Genomic DNA, 18,925 nt, shown 5'->3' with positions numbered 1-18,925 from the left:
ATAGTAATCTTTTCCAAATAGAATTGATCTGGCTCAAACTCAGAGAGTACTAAGTACCTAAAAATACCAGTGGAAATAATTGAAAGGACACTCCTCTTTATATAGAAATGTTCTAGCGAGATCCAAGAATTTTTATAGCATTGATACCAATTCCCTGGTAATTACTACATTTGTGTGAAGGAGGCGGAAGGAAGATGAGCAAATGCTTTATCATTTTTTTTCATAGATAAAGAAACTGGGGTACCAAATTGGCCAAATTCTTGCTTGAGACCGTAATGGTACATCAACTGAAGAAATAAGATTGCGGCATCCTCTTATTTGTTAGCTTACAGAGTGTTTTTTCCGAATTTCATTGCTAACATAATTGAGATTCCCAGTAATAATAGGAGATGGTCAGGGCAGAGTGGTGGTAATGAGCCAGAGAGAGAACTGAAAATAGAGTCCAAGCCTTCTAACTCCTTGCTCATTGATCCTGCCATTAAGCTGCAAGACTAAATTACTGAATTTCATCAAAAAGTGTTACCCTAACGCTATGAAGGGCTAACCAGCATTAATATTTTTCATTTTAGATGAGCAGAATAATTCATTTTTTAGCTTACCTAAGGGAAAAAAAATCTAAAATGGAAATTCTTTTTGGACATTGTTGTTTTTTTCTATTTCAGTATTTACTTGTGTGATACAAAAGGATCTCGGTTGACTGAAGCTTGTTAGGAGTCAGGAAATAATAAAGACATTATGAGTTAAAAACAATCATCTCTTTGCTTAAAGAAGGTGTGAATCAGCAAGCTGGAGAGCTCAGTTTTTCAGTGCGTTGGCTAGTCTATTGTGTCAGTCTGAAAGGTAATGTGGTCCATTTCAAGCTCTGAGAATAGACCAAGGAAGAAGAGGAGAAAATAGAAGAGACGGAGGGGGGCCAGCTTTTGTCCTACATTTAAAACATCTGTTGCTTAACCTTACACATATGGATAAATGACACCAGTCAGAAATCATGAGGCTTTTTACCTAATTTGAAAAAGATTATAAGAGAATCAGTGAGATGAGTTCTTTTTTTTTTAACTAAAAAAATTTTTTTGGTAGAGATGGGGTCTTTCTTTGTTGCCCAGGCCAGTCTCGAACTCCTGGCTATGAGTAATACCTCCCACATTGGCCTTCCAAAGTGCTGGAATTACAGGAATAAGCCACCATGCCTGGCCAGTGAGATGAGTTCTCATTATATAAGCTGACACTTGGTCCCCTCCTCAGACATACATGTATTTTCAAGGGCACAGGCATTTGCACTGCTTAAAGAGATATAAAGCTCATATAGACTTCCTCAACAGTGAAACTTTTCATATAAATCAGAATTCCAGAAAGGTAGGAGCCAAATGAACAAAGATGTTATTTCTTCATAATTCTCTCTTAGTTTTTTGTTTTTTTGTTTTTTTTAAACAATAAATTAGAAGATGCAGAACATCTTTAGTGTAACACTCCTGGTTTTAATTAAACTGACATTTGTTAGGCTGTCATGTAGCTTTATGTACGTAATCTTTTTCTTTTTCTTTTCTCGCTTTTACATCTTTACAACAACCTAGAGAATTGAGTATTCTCATTTTACAGGTTGGGAAGCAGAAATTGAGGAGCAGTTTGGGCAAAGGTCACACGGATTGCGTGGTAGTAGATCTAGATGCAGAATCTAGGTCTCCAAAACCACTTTCAATATTCTTTCTACTATCTTTTCCTAAAAGGCTTTGGCAATATTTTGATTTTTACCTTTGAGGCAATTTATTTTCCTTTTTTTTTTTTTTTTTTTTGTTTAGATAGGGTCTTGCTCTGTCATCCAGGCTGGGGGTATAGTATCATGATCACGGTTCATGGCAACTTCGAACTCCTGGGCACAAGTGATCCTCCCGTCTCAGCCTCCTGAGTAGCTGGGACCACATGAGAAAGAATGCCACCATGCGCAGCTAATTTTTGTACTTTTTGGAGAGACAGGATTTCGCCACGTTGCCCAAGTTCGTTTCCAACTTCTGGGCTTAAGACATCCTCCTGCCTCAGCCTCTCAAAGTGTTGTGATTAAAGGCATGAGACACTGCACTCTGCTTGAAGCGATTTCTAGATAAACTTTAAGCTACTCAATAGTTTTTTTGAGAAATGGATGCAAAAATATTTATTTTGCATCTTTTTTTTCTTTTCTTTCTTTTCTTTTTTTTTTTGGTTGAGACAGAGTCTTGCTCTGTCACCCAGGCTGGAGTGCAGTGGCGTGATCTCGGTTCACTGCAAGCTCCGCCTCCCAGGTTCCCGCCATTCTCCTGCCTCAGCCTCCCAAGTGGCTGGGACTACAGGCGCCCACCACCACACCCGGCTAATTTTTTTTTTTTTTCGTATTTTTAGTAGAGACGAGGTTTCACTGTGTTAGCCAGGATGGTCTCGATCTCCTGACCTCGTGATACGCCCATCTTGGCCTCCCAAAGCGTTGGGATTACAGACGTGAGCCACCGCACCTGGCTGCATCTTTTTTTCATTGTATTAGCAATGTATAGATATTAGACCATTAGACATCGATTGTGAGTCTTTTTTTTTTTTTTTTTTTCCAATAAGGTAGAAATGCATTTCTTTAAATGTGTCTGGGTACTATATGCCTATTTGTTTAGGGTTTTACCAAGGGTACTATAAGTTGAACATGATAGTTGCAGGTAGAATCCTAAAGTTAGAACTGTGAATTGACTTGCTATAAATGATTTCCTATGCTTTCTAAACAAGCTGGAGAAGGACACTAGTGAATTAACTGAGCTACAAACCTTTTTTTTTTTTTTTTTTTTTTTTTTTTTTTTTTTTTTTTTTGAGACAGGGTCTTGTTCTGTTGTCTAGGCTGGAGTGCAGTGGTGTGATTCTCAGCTCACTGCAGCTTCAACCTCTTGGGCTCAAGCAATCCTTCCACCTCAGCCTCCCAAGTAGCTGGGACTAGAGGGGAGCTACCACCACACCTGACTAATTTTTTTGAAAATATTTTTTTGTAAAAACGAAGTCTTACCATGTTACCTAGGCTGGCCTCAAATTCTTGTGCTCAAGAGATCTTTAGCAAGTTACTTCTCAATGTCACATTTGTTTTTCATTGGAAAAATGGAGGCTAGTGTAGTATTTTCCTCACAGGGATATTGTGAGGATTAAACAAGAAGTTATAATGTAATATCTATACAGCACCCAGCACAACACCTCACTAACAGCTGGTACTCAACATCAAACAGTATTTCTTTCTTTCAGATTTTAGAAAAATAGTCTAAAATCTAGAGTCAATTAACCTTGTTATGACCTTGTTAAAGGGTCTGCTTCCATATGCTGCTTGCCAGATGGCCCACTTACAAATGAGAAGTCAACAGCTCACCTGTGATAAATCAGCCCATTGAAGGTCAATGCGGTGGAGTAAATGGGGTTCACATAACTGAGAATGTGCAACTGCACAAACTCAAGGAAGCAATTATCGGTGACAGGGCGTGGTAGAATGAGACAAGAAAAGCGTGAGTCAGAAGACCTCAATTTGACTCAGCTCAGCACATAATACTTAACCTCTTTGAATGATTTCTTAGTTATGTGCCTGAGGGAAACTACTTAAGCTCTTTGGACCATTATTTTTCTCATCTGTAAAACTGGGATGAGAATATACAATTCACGGAGTTTTTTGTGATCACAGTAACTGCACAGAGTAGGGGATCAGTAGATCAGTGAGGGCTGCAACTAGGCACTGTGAATATTAGTTCCTTTCTCATTTTCTAGGGCTATCTTGGGAAAAGAGTAACAACAGTGGGAGTGCAGGCAGAGCAGGCCCTAAGCAACATTATGATGTATGTGCTTGATACAAGTTGGTCACAAATTGTTCAGTGCACAGTAAGTTTTCACTTAATGCTGTTGATAGATTCTTGGAAACCATGACTTTAGGTGAACTGACTATAAAATCAATTTTATCACAGGCTAATTGTTATAAACAACAGTTAAGTTCCCATGGCATATTCCTGGTCACAAAAACATCATCGAACTTGTTAATAAAGACTCAGCCTGGGCGTAGTGGCTTAAGCCTGTAATTCCAACACTTTGGGAGGCCAAGGTGGGCAGATCACCTGAGGTCAGGAGTTCAAGATCAGCCTGGCCAACATAGTGAAACCCTGTCTCTACTAAAAACACAAAAATTAGCTGGGCGTGGTGGTGTGTGCCTGTAATCCCAGCCGCTCTGGAGGCTGAGGCAGAGGCAGGACAATCACTTGAACCCAGGAGGTGGAGGTTGTGGTGAGCTGAGATCATGCCACTGCAGATGCCAGCCTGGGCACCAGAGCAAGATGCAGTCTCAAAAAAAAAAAAAAAAAAAAGACTCAAAACATTTCCAGTATTAAATATTGAAATAAATGTGAGCTATATATGCATTTAAGAAAGATTAGGCAAGGCGAGGTAGCTCATGCCTATAATCCCAGCATTTTGGGAGGCCGAGGTGTGCAGATACACAAAAAATACAAAAATTAGCTGGGCATGGTGGTGTGCACCTGTGGTCCCAGCTACTTAGGAGGCTGAGGTGGTGGAAGGATCACTTGAACCTGGGAGGTGGAGGTTGCAGTGAGCTGAGATTATGCCATTGCATTCTAGTCTGGGAGACAGACCAAGGCCTCCCTCAAAAAAAAAAAAAAAAAAAAAAAAGAAAAGAAAAAGAAAAAAAGAAAAGAAAAGAAATTAATAAAAACAAGTAAGATAACAAGTAAGATAATTATTTACGTATTTTTGGTGAATCAGTGAGTAACAGTGGTCATACTGGTGGTGGGTGAAACCAAGGAATAAATGTGGGCAGAGTGAAAATTTTAAGGAGCAACTCCCCTCACCACACAGCGTAAACGAGGCAGGCTCCCCGAGTGCTTTCATACCTCATTGTTTATTGTGTGGTGAGGGTTGATTATCATCTACTTTATGAATTTTTATTTTACAATAATTTATATTCATTCATTCATTTTCTGACTTGTTTATTCCAGTTCAGGGTCCTGAGTGGCCAGAGCCTATCCTGACAGCTTAGGGAACAAGGTGGGAACCAGCCCTGGGTAGGACACTATCCCATCATAGGGCACACATATGCACATGTGCACACACATGCACACACACTCACTCAGACTAGGACAATGTAGACACGCCAATGAACCTAATGTACACATCTTTGGGATGCGGGAGGAAACCGGACTACCTAGAGAAAGCCCATGCAGACATGGGACAGGGGGAATGTGCAAACTCTGCCCAGCCAGTGGCCCCAGCCAGGAATTGATTCCTTTTTTACCCCCCTTATCAACATTGTAACAAAACAACATTGGGTGAAACAATGTTATTCTAGAATCTACAAGGGGACCACTGTGGGTGGAAATCCAGTCTGTGTTCCAGGATGTGCAAAAGGGGTCTTTTTTTTTTTTTTTTTGAGACAGAGTTGCTCTGTCACCCAGGCTGGAGTGCAATGGCGTGATCTTGGCTCACTGCAACCTCCGCCTCCCAGGTTCAAGCGATTCTCCTGCCTCAGCCTCTCGAGTGTCTGGGATTACAGGCAGGCGCCACCACGCCCGGCTAATTTTTATATTTTTCAGTAGAGATGGGGTTTCACCATGTTGGCCAGGCTGGTCTTGAACTCTTGACCTCAGGTGATCCACCCACCTTGGCCTCCCAAAGTGCTGGGATTACAGGCATGAGCCACGGCGCCTGGCCAGGGCCTCTTTTTTTAATTTGTACAAAAGTGCTCCATTCTCTATGCTTGTTTCTGCCTCAATGTCCTTCCCACTTTCCCTAGGAGCTCAATGACTTTATATGCCATGACCCCTCACTGCAGTTCCCACTCTAACCTACTTCATACATATTAGGCCATCCTGTACCATTTGATTCTGCACGAAAATCCTAATCTTTCCGGAGTCCTACTCCTTCAGGATTCTTCCAAGAGGCAAGTGCTAATTGTATAAATAAATTTCAGCTAAGGTGTTGACAAGATCTTTCTTTAGTTATACTGTCCATTGGCATTTTCACAGAGGTGTCCAGTGCTCTAACCCAAAGGAGCAAATAATGTGAGGGTTTGAGGTATTAAGACAAAGCTAATGTAGCAAAGCAGTTTGAAAGCACAATCTTTTGGCTGGGCGCCGTGGCTCACACCTGTAATCCCAGCACTTTGGGAGGCCAAGGGGAGCGGATCACAGATCATGAGGTCAGGAGTTTAAGACCAACATGGCCAATATGGTGAAACCCCCGTCTCTACTAAAAACACAAAAATTAGCTGGGCATGGTGGTGCGCACCTGTAGTCCTAGCTACTCCAGAGGCTGAGACAGAAGAATTGCTTGAACCGGGAGGCAGAGGTTGCAGTGAACCGAGATCACACCACTGCACTCCAGCCTGGTGACAGAGCAAGACTCTGATTCAAAAACAACAACAAAAAAGAAAACAAGATTTTTTTTTCGCACAGCACATCCTACCTGCTCACTCTGCTAATGTGTAGAATTGAAGGTGGCATTGCATATAGACCAGGAAGTAGAAGCTGCAAAGGTGTAATTGCCAATCCTTCCTAACTGTGTCAGCCAGTCCATTCAAAGAGTCAACAAGAACTTTGGATCCTATACTAATACCTATCCCCAAAGGAAGAGAATGTAGGAGGGGCAGATTTTGTGGTATAGTGAAAAGAGAACTGCTTTGAGAGTTTGGAAACTTGGATTATAATCTTGCCTTTACCACCAAATAGCTTTGTGGTCTTGGGAAAGTCAGTTACATGCTTAGACCTCAGTGGCTCCATTGTGGACTAAGAGACTGAATTAGAGACCCTTTCAAGTCTTTTTCAGCTCTAACCTTCTATACTGCTTTTTTTTCCATTGCAAACTGAATGGCCTGGGAGATATAAAAGCAATGATGAATTATAGCTTTAAGAGAACTATATTGGACTGCACATCAAGAGTGCTGGTTACTGGAGAGGCAGATTACATTAATAGTTAAGAGTATAGGTGCTGGAGTCCCTCATTCCTGAATTTGGGAACTGAATTTAAGCCGATTCTCATTCCTGAATTTGGGAACTGAATTTAAGCCAATTCTTTTTTTTTTTTTTTTTTTGAGACGGGCTCTGGCTCTGTCACCCAGGCTAGACTGCAGAGCACAGTGGCACAATCTCAGCACACTGCAACCTCTGTCTCCTGGGTTCAAGCAATTCTTCCGCCTTGGCCTCCTAAGCAGCTGGGATTACAGGAGCCCACCACCTCGCCTGGCTAATTTTTGTATCAAAAAATTTTTTAAAAAAAATTTTTATTATTGTTTTGAGACAGAGTGTTACTCTTGTTGCCCAGGCTGGAGTGCAATGGCACAATCGTGGCTCACCTCAACCTTGGCCTCCCAGGTTCAAGTGATTCTCCTGCCTCAGCCTCCCGAGTAGCTGGGATTACAGCCATGTGCCACCATGCCCGGGTAATTTTGTATCTTTAGTAGAGACAGGGTTTCTCCATGTTGGTCAGGCTGGTCTCGAACTCCCGACCTCAGGTGATCCGCCTGCCTCAGGCTCCCAAAGTGCTGGCATTACGGGTGTGAGCCACGGTGTCCAGCTAATTTTTGTATTTTTAGTAGAGATGGGGTTTCACCATGTTGGCCAGGCTGGTCTTGAACTCCTGACCTCAAGTGATCTGCTCACCTTGGCCTCCCAAAGTGCTGGGATTACAGGCATGAGCCACTGTACCCGGCCTGAATTTGGGCAGATTCTTAACCTCAATTTCTTCATTTATAAAAGAGGAATACTAAATTGTTTAATACAGATTCCTTAATACAAATTCTTTTTTTTTTTTTTTTTGAGATGGAGTCTCACTCTGTTGCCCAGGCACGATCTCAGCTCACCACAATCTTTGCCACCCAGGTTCAAGTGATTCTCCTGCCTCAGCCTCCCAAGTAGCTGGGATTACAGGCGCCTGCCACCATGCCCAGCTAATTTTTGTAATTTTAGTAGAGACGGGATTTTACCATCTTGGTCAGGCTGGTCTTGAGTTCTAGACCTCATGATCTACCCGCCTCGGCCTCCCAAAGTGCTGGGATTACAGGAGTGAGTCACCAGGCCTGGCAATAAAAATTCTTAATACGAATTCCTTAATCTTTTTCATGAGATACTTTGTCACCTGCTCTTATTGCCTCTCTGATATCAAATGTCGCTACTCTCCCTCTGGCATTTACTCCTACTGATCTTTCAGACCTCACCCAATATTGCTTCCCTAGAAGTGCCTTCTCAGATCCTCAAATCTGGGTGAATGACTTCCTACAATCTTCCCCTGCTTTCCTTATTTTTATTATATGGTAAGCTTTGTTAGGCCAGAGCCTTCATTTTGTTGGCTGTAGTAACTTAACCAAGTATTATTTGTTGAAATAAAGAGTTAATTTCTTGAACCTCAGTGATAGCCATTACTGCAGTTGCAGAATTTGTTTTATTAAATTTAAGAAGTATTTCAGATCCTTTTAACTGGGAGATGTCTGGACACAGTGTAGTTACAGCTAACACATTTGGAAGAGTATAAAGCCAAAGTTCATCTTATTTATTCAGATGCTTTTAGGAACTATTGTTTGTGATGAGCATGTATTAAAAGTGTATCTGTCAAGATGAAACAAAAATTGAGAATTCCATCTTAAAGGATACATTCTAGAAATGATTAGGGTTTTAATTCTCAAAATTGGCCTGCTTAGTATTAGCTTATATGTAAAATTTAATTCTAAAAGATTCATTTATGTCCCAGGACTTTTTTTTTTTCTTTTTTTTTTTTTTTCGAGACCGCGTCTTGCTCAGTCGACCAGGCTGGAGTGCAGTGGCGTGATCTCAACTCACTGCAACCTCCACCTCCCAGGTTCAAGCGATTCTCCTGCCTTAGCCTCTCGAGTAGCTGGGACTACAGGCGCGTGTCACCATGCCTGGCTAATTTTTTGTATTTTTTAGTAGAGGCGGAGAACCACCACACCTGGCAAGCAATTCTTTTGTTTTTTAAGAGATGGGGTCTTGCTCTGTTGCCAAGGCTGGAGTGCAGGCATGTGATCTCAGCTCACTGCAGCCTCATCCTTCCGGGCTCAAGCGATCTTATCACCTTAGCCTACTGAGTAGCTGGGACCACAAGCATGTGCCACCACGCCTGGCTAATTTTGTTTATTTTTGTAGTTTTAGTAGAGACGGGGTTTTATCATCTTGGCCAGGCTGGTCTCATTGTGTTGTCCAGGATGGTCTCAAACTCCTGAGCTCAAGCAGTCTTCCCGCCTCAACCTCCCAAAGTGCTGGGATTACAGGCATGAGCCACTGCACTCAGCCTGTCCCAGGACTATTTCTGGGAGAAGGACCTGGTTGGCAAACAAGAAGTTATTTGTCTCTTCATATTTTTTCACCTTCCAAAAGGCAAAATTGGTAAGAAAGCAGCAAAGCAGCGAAGATGGATTTTAAAAGAACCATTAAATCTTTACAATCTTTATTAAATCCTCTTTGATATCAAATCCATATTGTGGGAGGTAATAATAAAGATATTTCCAAATTAAATCAAAATTCTGAGTAAGGATCTTTCACGCGCCATCTTGGGTTAATCGTCTAGTGGTATTATGTGAAAATTTTCTCTTGGCAATAAACAAAATGTTTTGATCAAACAGATAATAGGCATAATTGCTTCAGGGCCTTAAAGTAGTAGCATTTATAGGTGCTGAAAACTCAGCTTAAATTTTAACAAGCTTATTAGTTTAGTTATTTCCCCTGATAGTGAGTAACCCAAAGGGCCCTGTTTCAGCCTAATATATATATCTTAGCAAAGCAAGGCATGAAGAAAGTAATACCATGTTGTCTTATAATTCTCTGAGACTGAAATTTAGTTTATACCCTAGGCAATGAAGTAGTTTAAAACCATTTAAATAGAATTGTACTCTACTACACATTGACAGGAAAAAAATTACAATCTCTTAGTGTCTTTTTTTTTTTTTTTTTTAATGGAGGCAGGGCCTCACTATGATGCCCAGGCTAGTCTCGAACTTCTGGGCTCCAGTGATCCTCCTGCCTCAGCTTCAGCTTCCCCAGTGGCTGGGATTATAGGAGTGCCACTGCACATGGCTATTCCTCATGTCTTCTTTTTTTTTTTTTTTTTTCCGGAGTCTCGCTCTGTCACCCAGGCTGGAGTGCAGTGGCGGGATCTCGGCTCACTGTAACCTCTGCCTCTTTGGTTCAAACAATTCTCCTGTCTCAGCCTCCTGAGTAACTGGGACTACAGGAGCATGCCATCACACCTGGCTAATTTTTGTATTTTTAGTAGAGGTGGGGTTTCGCCATATTGGTCAGACTGGTCTAGAACTCCTGACCTCAGATGATCCACCCACCTTGGCCTCCCAAAGTGCTGGCATTACAGGTGTGAGCCACTATGCCCAGCCTTTTCATGTTTTCTTAATAAAGTCATTGAGTGGGGTGATTGTTACATTGGTGGTATGTTTTAAATTCATATTATGTTAATGCTCTGAGATTGCTCAAGGGATCTTTCATTCTTTGGAGTGATATGTAAATGTTTGACTACAAAGTTATGGGAAGGATTTATTCCATTTCAAGGTCAGGGTTATGGTGGTTAGATGAATATTTCAGAAAAAGAAATACACAATATAGGGAATGCAGATTTTGGAAAATTTCTCCTCACATATATTGCCTCGCACCTACTATTCAATATATTTTTCTTGACTGACTGACAATGAATGAATTAGTAAATTATATTAATCCAGGTCTTGTCCCCTTCTCTGAATTAATAATAATTATTTTCTGAGCTTCAACCAATGCTTTTAGATGCTTTTGCTCCCATGTTTTGGCAGCTGGAATGGCTTTTAAAGTCCCTAATTAAGAACAATTTGTTAATAATTATCTTTGAATAATTTCCTAATAATTTCCTTCTCCTTTTTTTTTTTTTTTTTTTTTTTAGAAAGAGTTTCGCTCCTGTTGCCCAAGCTGGAGTGCAATGGTGTGATCTTGGCTCATTGCAACCTCCACCTCCCAGATTCAAGCAATTCTCCTGCCTCAGTCTCCAGAGTAGCTGGGATTATAGATGTGCACCACCATGCCAACTAATTTTTTGTATTTTTAATAGAAAGGAGGTTTCTCCATGTTGGCCAGGCTGGTCTCAAACTCCTGACCTCAGGTGATCCACCCGCCTCAGCCTCCCAAAGTGCTGGGATTACAGGAATGAGCCACCACGCCTGGCCTCCCTCTTCTATTTTTTTAAGCTGCCTTTATACCCTCTAAGTCTTTTACTATTTTTCATTCCTTAGGTTAGTTTTTATTAAATAAAAGAGAACAAAACTTTTTTCTCTCTGCCTTTTAATAAATGTGACCCTTTCTGTCATCCTTTCCTTGATCCTTTCCAAATCAGTAGCAGTTGCCATAAGTGACGGCTGAGAGACAAGACGCCAAGTGCCATGGCTAAATTTAAAGAGCAGTGTTTGCACCTGTTGTTAACCGGCAATGACCAATCTCACGCCTACAGTTTCTTCCACGCCCTGCCTCCCACCAAGTACAACCCATAGCCTAGATTCTATGTGTTCATGTGTAAATAAGTACTGATGAAGATTATATACATTATATCAAAATTGAGAACGAATATAGCTTTTTTCTTTTCTTTTCTTTTTCTTTTGTTTTTCAGGGATGGAGTCTTCCTGTGTTGCCCAGGCTGGAATACGGTGGTATGATCATGGCTCACTACAGCCTCAGCCTCCTGGATTCAAGTGATTCTCCCACTTCAGCCTCCCAAGCAGCTGGGACTACAGACATGTGCCACCACACCAGGCTAATTTTAAAATTTTTTTGTAGAGATAGGGTCTCACTATGTTGCTCCCAGGCTGGTCTCAAACTCCTGGGCTCAAGTGATCCTCCCAGCTCAGCCTCCCAATATGCTGGGATTACAGGTGTGATCCACTGCATCCAGCCCCAAATATAGCATTTTGACAATACATTAGTTTAGTTTAAGAGGAGCTGAAATTTGGGCAAAACCCAGCATGATATAAAGATGTATCTGACCTTGAAGAAGGCAGACTAATATGGCTCAGTATTTGATGAATTTTTGAAGACTTTTAAGGGACCAAAATAATTTTTTTAGACTTGCCACACTTTGTGAAAATCTTTTAGAAATCAGCATTGAAACTCCTATAAATATAAGTGTTGTATAAAAGAGGCAATCTAAGGAGTAACTGATATCATCTAAAGTTAGCTTCAATTAATTTACCAGATTGGTACCTCTAACCTGGAAGAGCTCTGTAGGAGAAAGATAGTAACATAAACAATTTTGATATGAAATATACATAGAGGCCGGGCGCGGTGGCTCAAGCCTGTAATCCCAGCACTTTGGGAGGCCGAGATGGGCGGATCACGAGGTCAGGAGATCGAGACCATCCTGGCTAACACAGTGAAACCCCGTCTCTACTAAAAAATACAAAAAAAAAAAAACTAGCCGGGCGAGGTGGCGGGCGCCTGTAGTCCCAGCTACTCGGGAGGCTGAGGCAGGAGAATGGCGTGAACCCGGGAGACAGAGCTTGCAGTGAGCCGAGATCCGGCCACTGCACTCCAGCCTGGGCGACAGAGCGAGACTCCGTCTCCAGGAAAAAAAAAAAAAAAAGAAATATACATAGAATGGTGGGAGACGGGAACTGTGGCCCAACCAACCAAAATAGCCTAATTAAATAGATGTGATAATCAAGGCCTATGACAGACCTCCCAGTCAGATAAGCTCAGATCCAGGACCAAGATACTGAGATAGAAAGTCAAACAACAAATTATGAGAAGATGCAAGAGGGAGAGTTTAATTTTACTGGGACATTTACCCTCAGATGAGACCAAGCTGGTAATCAAAAGAACAGTAGGACAGGTGGCTACAGGGAGAGTAGGAGCAAAGAGTGGAGGTTGGAAGTGTCAGGGCATATTCAGGGTATGGAGAGTAGATGTCTGGGCAGGAGGCTGGGCGTGGTGGGTCATGCCTGTAATGCCAGCACTTTGGGAGGCTGGCGGGTGGATCACCTGAGGTCAGAAGTTTAAGACCAGCTTGGCCAACATGGAGAAGCCCTGTCTCTACTAAAAATACAAAATTAGCCGGGCGTGGTGGCACATGCCTGCAATACCAGCTACTTGGGAGGCTGAGGCAGGAGAATCACTTGAACCTAGGAGGCGGAGATTGCAGTGAGTCGGGATCGCGCCACTGTACTCCAGTCTGGACTATAGAGTGACTCCACCTCAAAAAAAAAAAAAAAAAGTTATCCAGGCCAGGGATTGCTGAGAGAGGAGCCGCTTTACTAATTTGGGATTTTTTTTGTAGTTGAACCCTATTAGAGAAAGTTATGATCTTTTGGCACTTTTGAATGCTCTGGAATGGATGGTGTTGGGTTCCGTAAGAACGTGAGCTGAATTCTTATGCACTTAGGAGGTGTGGTTTATTTAAGTGTAAAATTAGTGTCCCACCCTTTGAATCACTTCCGATAGAGACAAAAGACTTCCTATATCAAGAAGTCTAGTAAGCAGAAGATTACAGGAGGCCACATGTCAATGGAACACAAAAAGGACAGCTTTAAAGTTTGCTGCCAACCTCTCAATTTCCGAGAAACATGAACAAAGATAATCCTATTTGAACAAGCCCTGCCCTTCCCAACTCAGTGCTTTCCTGGAGTTCTGCTCTCAACAGAAAAACTTGCAGATTGGATGTTCCTGACCTAAAAGAATGTTAGATTATAAGGCCACTAAGTTATAAAATGAATGTGGAGTCTGTCATCCTTTGGAGACCAGGACATGAGCCTCCTTCCACACAAAACATTTTACAGGGATTATATAAATCTATCTCTGACTTATTATTTTTATTTATTCATTTTTTTGAGACAGAGTCTTACTCTGTCATCCAGGCTGGAGTGCAGTGGCCCTATCATAGCTTACTGAAGCCTCTAACTCCGGGGTTTAAGGGATCCTCTCACCTCAGCCTCCTCAGTAGCTGAGAATACCGACACACATCACCACACTGGGCTAATTTTTTTGTAGAGCTAGGGTCTTGCCATGTTGCCCAGGCTGGTATCTCTGATTTAGACTAGGGTTGAAATCTATATTAGAGTATGAGAAATGGGAGTGTTGGAGGAAGAAAAAAGAGAAACAAAAATGAGGAAGGAAAAGTTGTGTGTGTGTGTGTGTGTGTGCGTGTGAAGTGAGAATAGATATAGATATAGACAGGAAAAGATATGTCCTGCAGTTTAAGAGTAGAAACCTTCTCAACTACGCTGACTAGAAATATTTATGATCCAGAGGAGCTGACAGAAAAAAGACAGGAATCATCACAGAAACTAGGAAATCATGGGAACAGGCGTGGTAGTGATGAAGAGTTGACTGCAGGTGGATATACGAGGAGAAATGGGAATAGAAACATCTGGATAAACAGTAAAGCATAGCCAGCAAACAGGTCTAGGCTGTGGTTCGTAATAAATATTGGAAGGCGAAACCCTTTCCTTTTGGCTTTCCTCTTCGTATACCTTTTCCTGTTAAATACTGCTGATTTCACTTGAATAATAATTCATATTATCAGTAAGCAATGAAATGCAGCCCCTAGATCTCTGGGCAGATTCCTTTTATGCTTTCTTGATCATGTCAATGAACCGTGTGCATCACCTACCCTAGCTATTCTGGAATGCTTAGGCAAATACTCCACTGATTTGAGTCATACTTGAGAGCTGACGTCAGTGTACATTTTGGTAGAGAACCTAGTTAAGTTTCATGCTCCAGGAAGCCTGTTCTGATTAGTTTTAGTTTAAAAAAAAAAATCAACCTGCGCTTAAGAGTTGGCACAGAAAACAATTCCGCAGCCATGTTGGTTTTAGTGACCATGTTTTTATAATTACACAGTAATATGCAGGTGAGAACAATTTACTTTTCATATATATATAAATTGTAAGGTGTGTATATATATACATCTTAAATTCAAGCAGATGAGAATATTTTAAACCATTCAGAAGAATAACTATCCCTTAAAACTTCCCAGAGGTAACATGTTTTCTTCTGGAAACTACTATCTATCTAAGTTATACATATATATAAATTACTTTAAAAAGGGTCATCTATGCTCTGTCATCTATATTATTTAAACATATAGATAGCACCTGTAATCCCAGCATTTTGGGAAGCTGAGGTGGGAGAATCACTTGAGGTCAGGAGTTCAAGACCAGCCTGGCCAATGTGGTGAAACCCCCATCTCTACCAAAAATACAAAAATTAGCTGGATGTGGTGGTGCACACCTGTATTCCCAGCTACTCAGGAGGCTGAGGTGAGAGGATCGCCTCTGAACCCAGGAGACAAAGGTTGCAGTGAGCCAAGATTGTGCCACTGCCCTCCAGGCTGGGCAATAGAGTGAGATTTCATCTAAAAAATACATATATATATATGTATAGATAGAATAATTTTTTTTAAGAGGGAGGGTCTCACATTCTCACCCAGGCTAGAGTGCAGTGCCATGATCATAGCTTACCGTAACCTCAAATTTCCTGGACCCAAGCAAGCCTCCTGCCTCAGCCTCCTGAGTAACTGGGACTACAGGCGTGCACCACCACACCCAGCTAATTAAAAAAAAATTTTTTTTTAGAGATAGGGTCTCGATGTGTTGCCCAGGCAAGTCTCAAACATGTGGTCTCAAGTGATCCTCCTGCCTCAGCCTCTCAAAGAGCTGGGATTACAGGTATGAGCCACTGTGCTTGGTACTCAATTTTTTAATGGTTGAATAATTTTCTGTTACAAAGTTAGTATCTAATGTATTTAACCAATTCCCTGTTGGAAGACATTGAGGTTTTCTTCAACTTCTTTCTCATGAAAGTTACAATTTTTAAATGTTTTCTGTGGTTGTCTTGCCATATTTTTTAAATATAGTATCTCTGGAGTGATCAGCACAATCTCTGGCACATAGCAGGTATGTTAATTCTCTTCTCTCTCTCTATAATGTGTGCGCACACACACACACATATATACACACACGTACACACATAATTTTTTTTAGGTTTGAGAATGACTTTCTGTTGAGCTATCTACACTTTCTCCTTATCAGGCTTGGCCAACCAGCTCATTTGAGATATGTCCTTTGCAGCTATGAAGAAGTTTTTCTCTGTGAGGAGATAATTGATATTTGTTTCAATTAATTGCTGGCCTTGGATTACTAATACCCAGAACTGAGTATAGTCAGTTAATCCTCAGATTTATACAGCCTACCTCTCTCTGGTGCATCAGTGGTTTCATCTTAGTAGATAAAAGATGACATATTTTGGTAAATAGGTAGGAAGAAAACTTTTGCTAATACCTCCAGTTTCATGTTTGTGTACTTAAAAATATTATTTACTTAGTTCTTTTGCTAATGCACATGAGTAAATCTCACTGCAGGATGCACATCTAATGTTCATACTTGGAAAAATAGAGTAAAGGCAATTCTAGTAAAATTTCTTAAAGTGGAAAGTGGAAATGAAAGGAGCAATCCTGATTCATAGCTAGATCTGGTGAAGGCACAGAAAATAAAAACAAAACTAAAATCCATGGTGATCTTTGTAAGAAGGTGTGAAGGGGTGAGAGAGAAAATGACACAGTATGGGTAAGTACATCAAAAGCAGTTGGGATAAATATAGATGGGTGGAAAATGATTGCAAGGGAAATTGTTCCAGGAATGTCATGGATTTCCAATGAGGGGGATTACTGTGTGCAGCTGTTGAATGGGGGCTCATTCTTGAGGTCTCAAGTTCCACTTGTTGGGTAATAAAGCCTTTTGGGTGAGTGACGTGATATCTCACCCGGAGAAGCCAATCATCTCACTGTTTTGGGGTAGGTGGGGCATAAGGATTAAACAAACAAAAACTTCCACGTAATTTTTAAGCTATTCTTGGCCAAGAAGGTACCATTTCAGTCAAACTTTAAAGAATATTCTTAGAACAAGTGATAATATTTTCTTCGTATTTATGTGTGTGTTTTGTTTTGGTTTTAAATTTATCATCTAAGGCTATACACTACAAAGATGTTTTCCAAAATTTAAAATAATGCTTGTATTTGCTTCCCGAACTATTTTCCTGCTCCAGATTTTAAAAAGAGGTGTGAGAATTTAATCAGCTCATAATAATAAACAGATAGCAAGGAAATCCTCTTTTAAGGAAATTCAGGACCCAAAATTTTTCTTAGGCAGTATTCAAGGAGCCCTCATTGTGAGTTTAAGTGGAAAGAAGTATTTTTCGCGAGAAAGTGATTGTTACTCCAAAGTGTATTCTGAGAGCTATTGTGGCAAATTTATGAAACATCATTAAAATAGCCTTTTACATGATTTTTTTTTTTTTGAGAGGGAGTCTCTCTCTGTCGCCCAGGCTGGAGTGCAGTGGTGCGATCTCGGCTCACTGCAAGCTCCGCCTCCCGGATTCACGCCATTCTCCTGCCTCAGCCTCCCGAATAGCTGGGACTACGAGCGCCCACCACCACGCCCGGCTAATTTTTTGTATTTTTTAGTAGAGACGGAGTTTCACTGTGTTAGCCAGGATGGTCTCCATCTCCTGACCTCCTGATCCGCCCGCCTCGGCCTCCCAAAGTGCTGGGATTACAGGCGTGAGCCACCGCGCCCGGCCTTATATGATTTTTTATGACGTTATTACTGCGTTCTGTTTCTGTAAATGCACACAAGGTAAAGTAGTGCTGTTTCTGGAGAGTGTAAGAATATCAGTATAAAGGTGCTGTAAAAATGAATTGGGTATTTGAGATGTATACAGGTCTGTTAATTCACTCTGATGGCATGTACTCATTCTGGGACTTTGATATTGTAATCGTTCTACCCCTCCTATACTATGCTACACATCACAGTCATTAGATCACTCCGTGATGCAGGGTTAATTTCAGCATATCTAAATATTATCAGTTATGAATGATAACTCTGGGCGTGTAGTTGAGAGTTACAGCATACAGTTAATGGTTATTTGGTGCCTATTTTGCCAACTTAGAACACTGACTTAGAACTCAGAACAAAGCTTTTCACAAATATCTATATCCCCCGTTACCCTTATCATAGTTCTACCGTTGGTGAAGATTAGCTGAACCGAACATGCCATCTCTATTGCTGTTATTTTCACGGGCTTGGGTGCCAATTACCGGTTCCCTAGAATTTGCCCGTAATTGACTATGTCCCACTATAGGTAACTCTGGAAGTGACAGGCAGTTTCCAATGTGGTTCTCCCGCCTGTCGATTGGGCCTTGCAGGAAGCCCCGCCTCATCAACTCAGTCAAGGGCGTTAGTTGGCTCGGCGTCGGTGAGTGGCGGATCTTAGCTCCGCCCCGACCGTCCGCTGCGCTGCCTGGGTCGGCGCCGTTTCCAGTTGAGAGATGGCGGCCGCCGCAGGTAGATCGCTCCTGCTGCTCCTCTCCTCTCGGGGCTGCGGCGGCGGGGGCGCCGGCGGCTGCGGGGCGCTGACTGCCGGCTGCTTCCCTGGGCTGGGCGTCAGCCGCCACCGGCAGCAGCAGCACCACCGGACGGTGAGCGAGCGCGCCCGGAGGCTCCGGGGAGGGCGGGGCGGCGCTGGCGTGTGGGAGCCGCCGGCGGGCAGGCCGCCGGGGCAGCAGGCGAGTTACCTCAACTCCCGGCCGCTCCCGAGGTTGCCGGGCACCGAGGAGCCGCCGTGCCCTTCAGGCGCCTGCGGCGGCGACCAGGAAGGGAGGGAGGGCGGGCGGGAGGAAGCCTAGAGGAGGAGGAGGGGCGACGGCGGGGATGTTCCCGCAGGACTGGGGACACCAGGGCGGGGAAGGCACGGGACTTGAACCTCTCCCCGACCCACCCCCAATCTCGGTCCCTCCCTTCTTCGTTCTTAACAGCCCTGCCCCAAGGCTCCCGAACGGAGCCCGGTGGAAGTTGTCCCCTTTCCCTCCTCCTCTGGGCGGGTTGGGGAGTCCTGAGTTGCCGCGGCCGCCTTGT

General features: G+C 42.4%; 1 protein-coding gene across 6 annotated transcripts in view; it reads left to right on the top strand.

The window, feature by feature from the left end:
* Positions 1–18,330: 18,330 nt before the first annotated feature.
* Positions 18,331–18,925, top strand: part of MCU (mitochondrial calcium uniporter) — a 209,351-nt gene continuing 208,756 nt past the window's right edge. For all 6 annotated transcript variants that reach the window (XM_015147404.2, XM_077946636.1, XM_015147407.3 and 3 more), the window contains exon 1: positions 18,331–18,489. In XM_015147404.2, the coding sequence (XP_015002890.1) occupies positions 18,340–18,489 (150 nt within the window). In that variant the 5' untranslated portion in view covers positions 18,331–18,339. The remainder of the gene's footprint in view (positions 18,490–18,925) is intronic.

Source organism: Macaca mulatta, chromosome 9 (genome assembly GCF_049350105.2).
Source record: "Macaca mulatta isolate MMU2019108-1 chromosome 9, T2T-MMU8v2.0, whole genome shotgun sequence".
In the NCBI taxonomy this organism is placed as follows: Eukaryota; Metazoa; Chordata; class Mammalia; order Primates; family Cercopithecidae; genus Macaca; species Macaca mulatta.
This window is presented reverse-complemented; position numbering and strand designations above follow the sequence as displayed.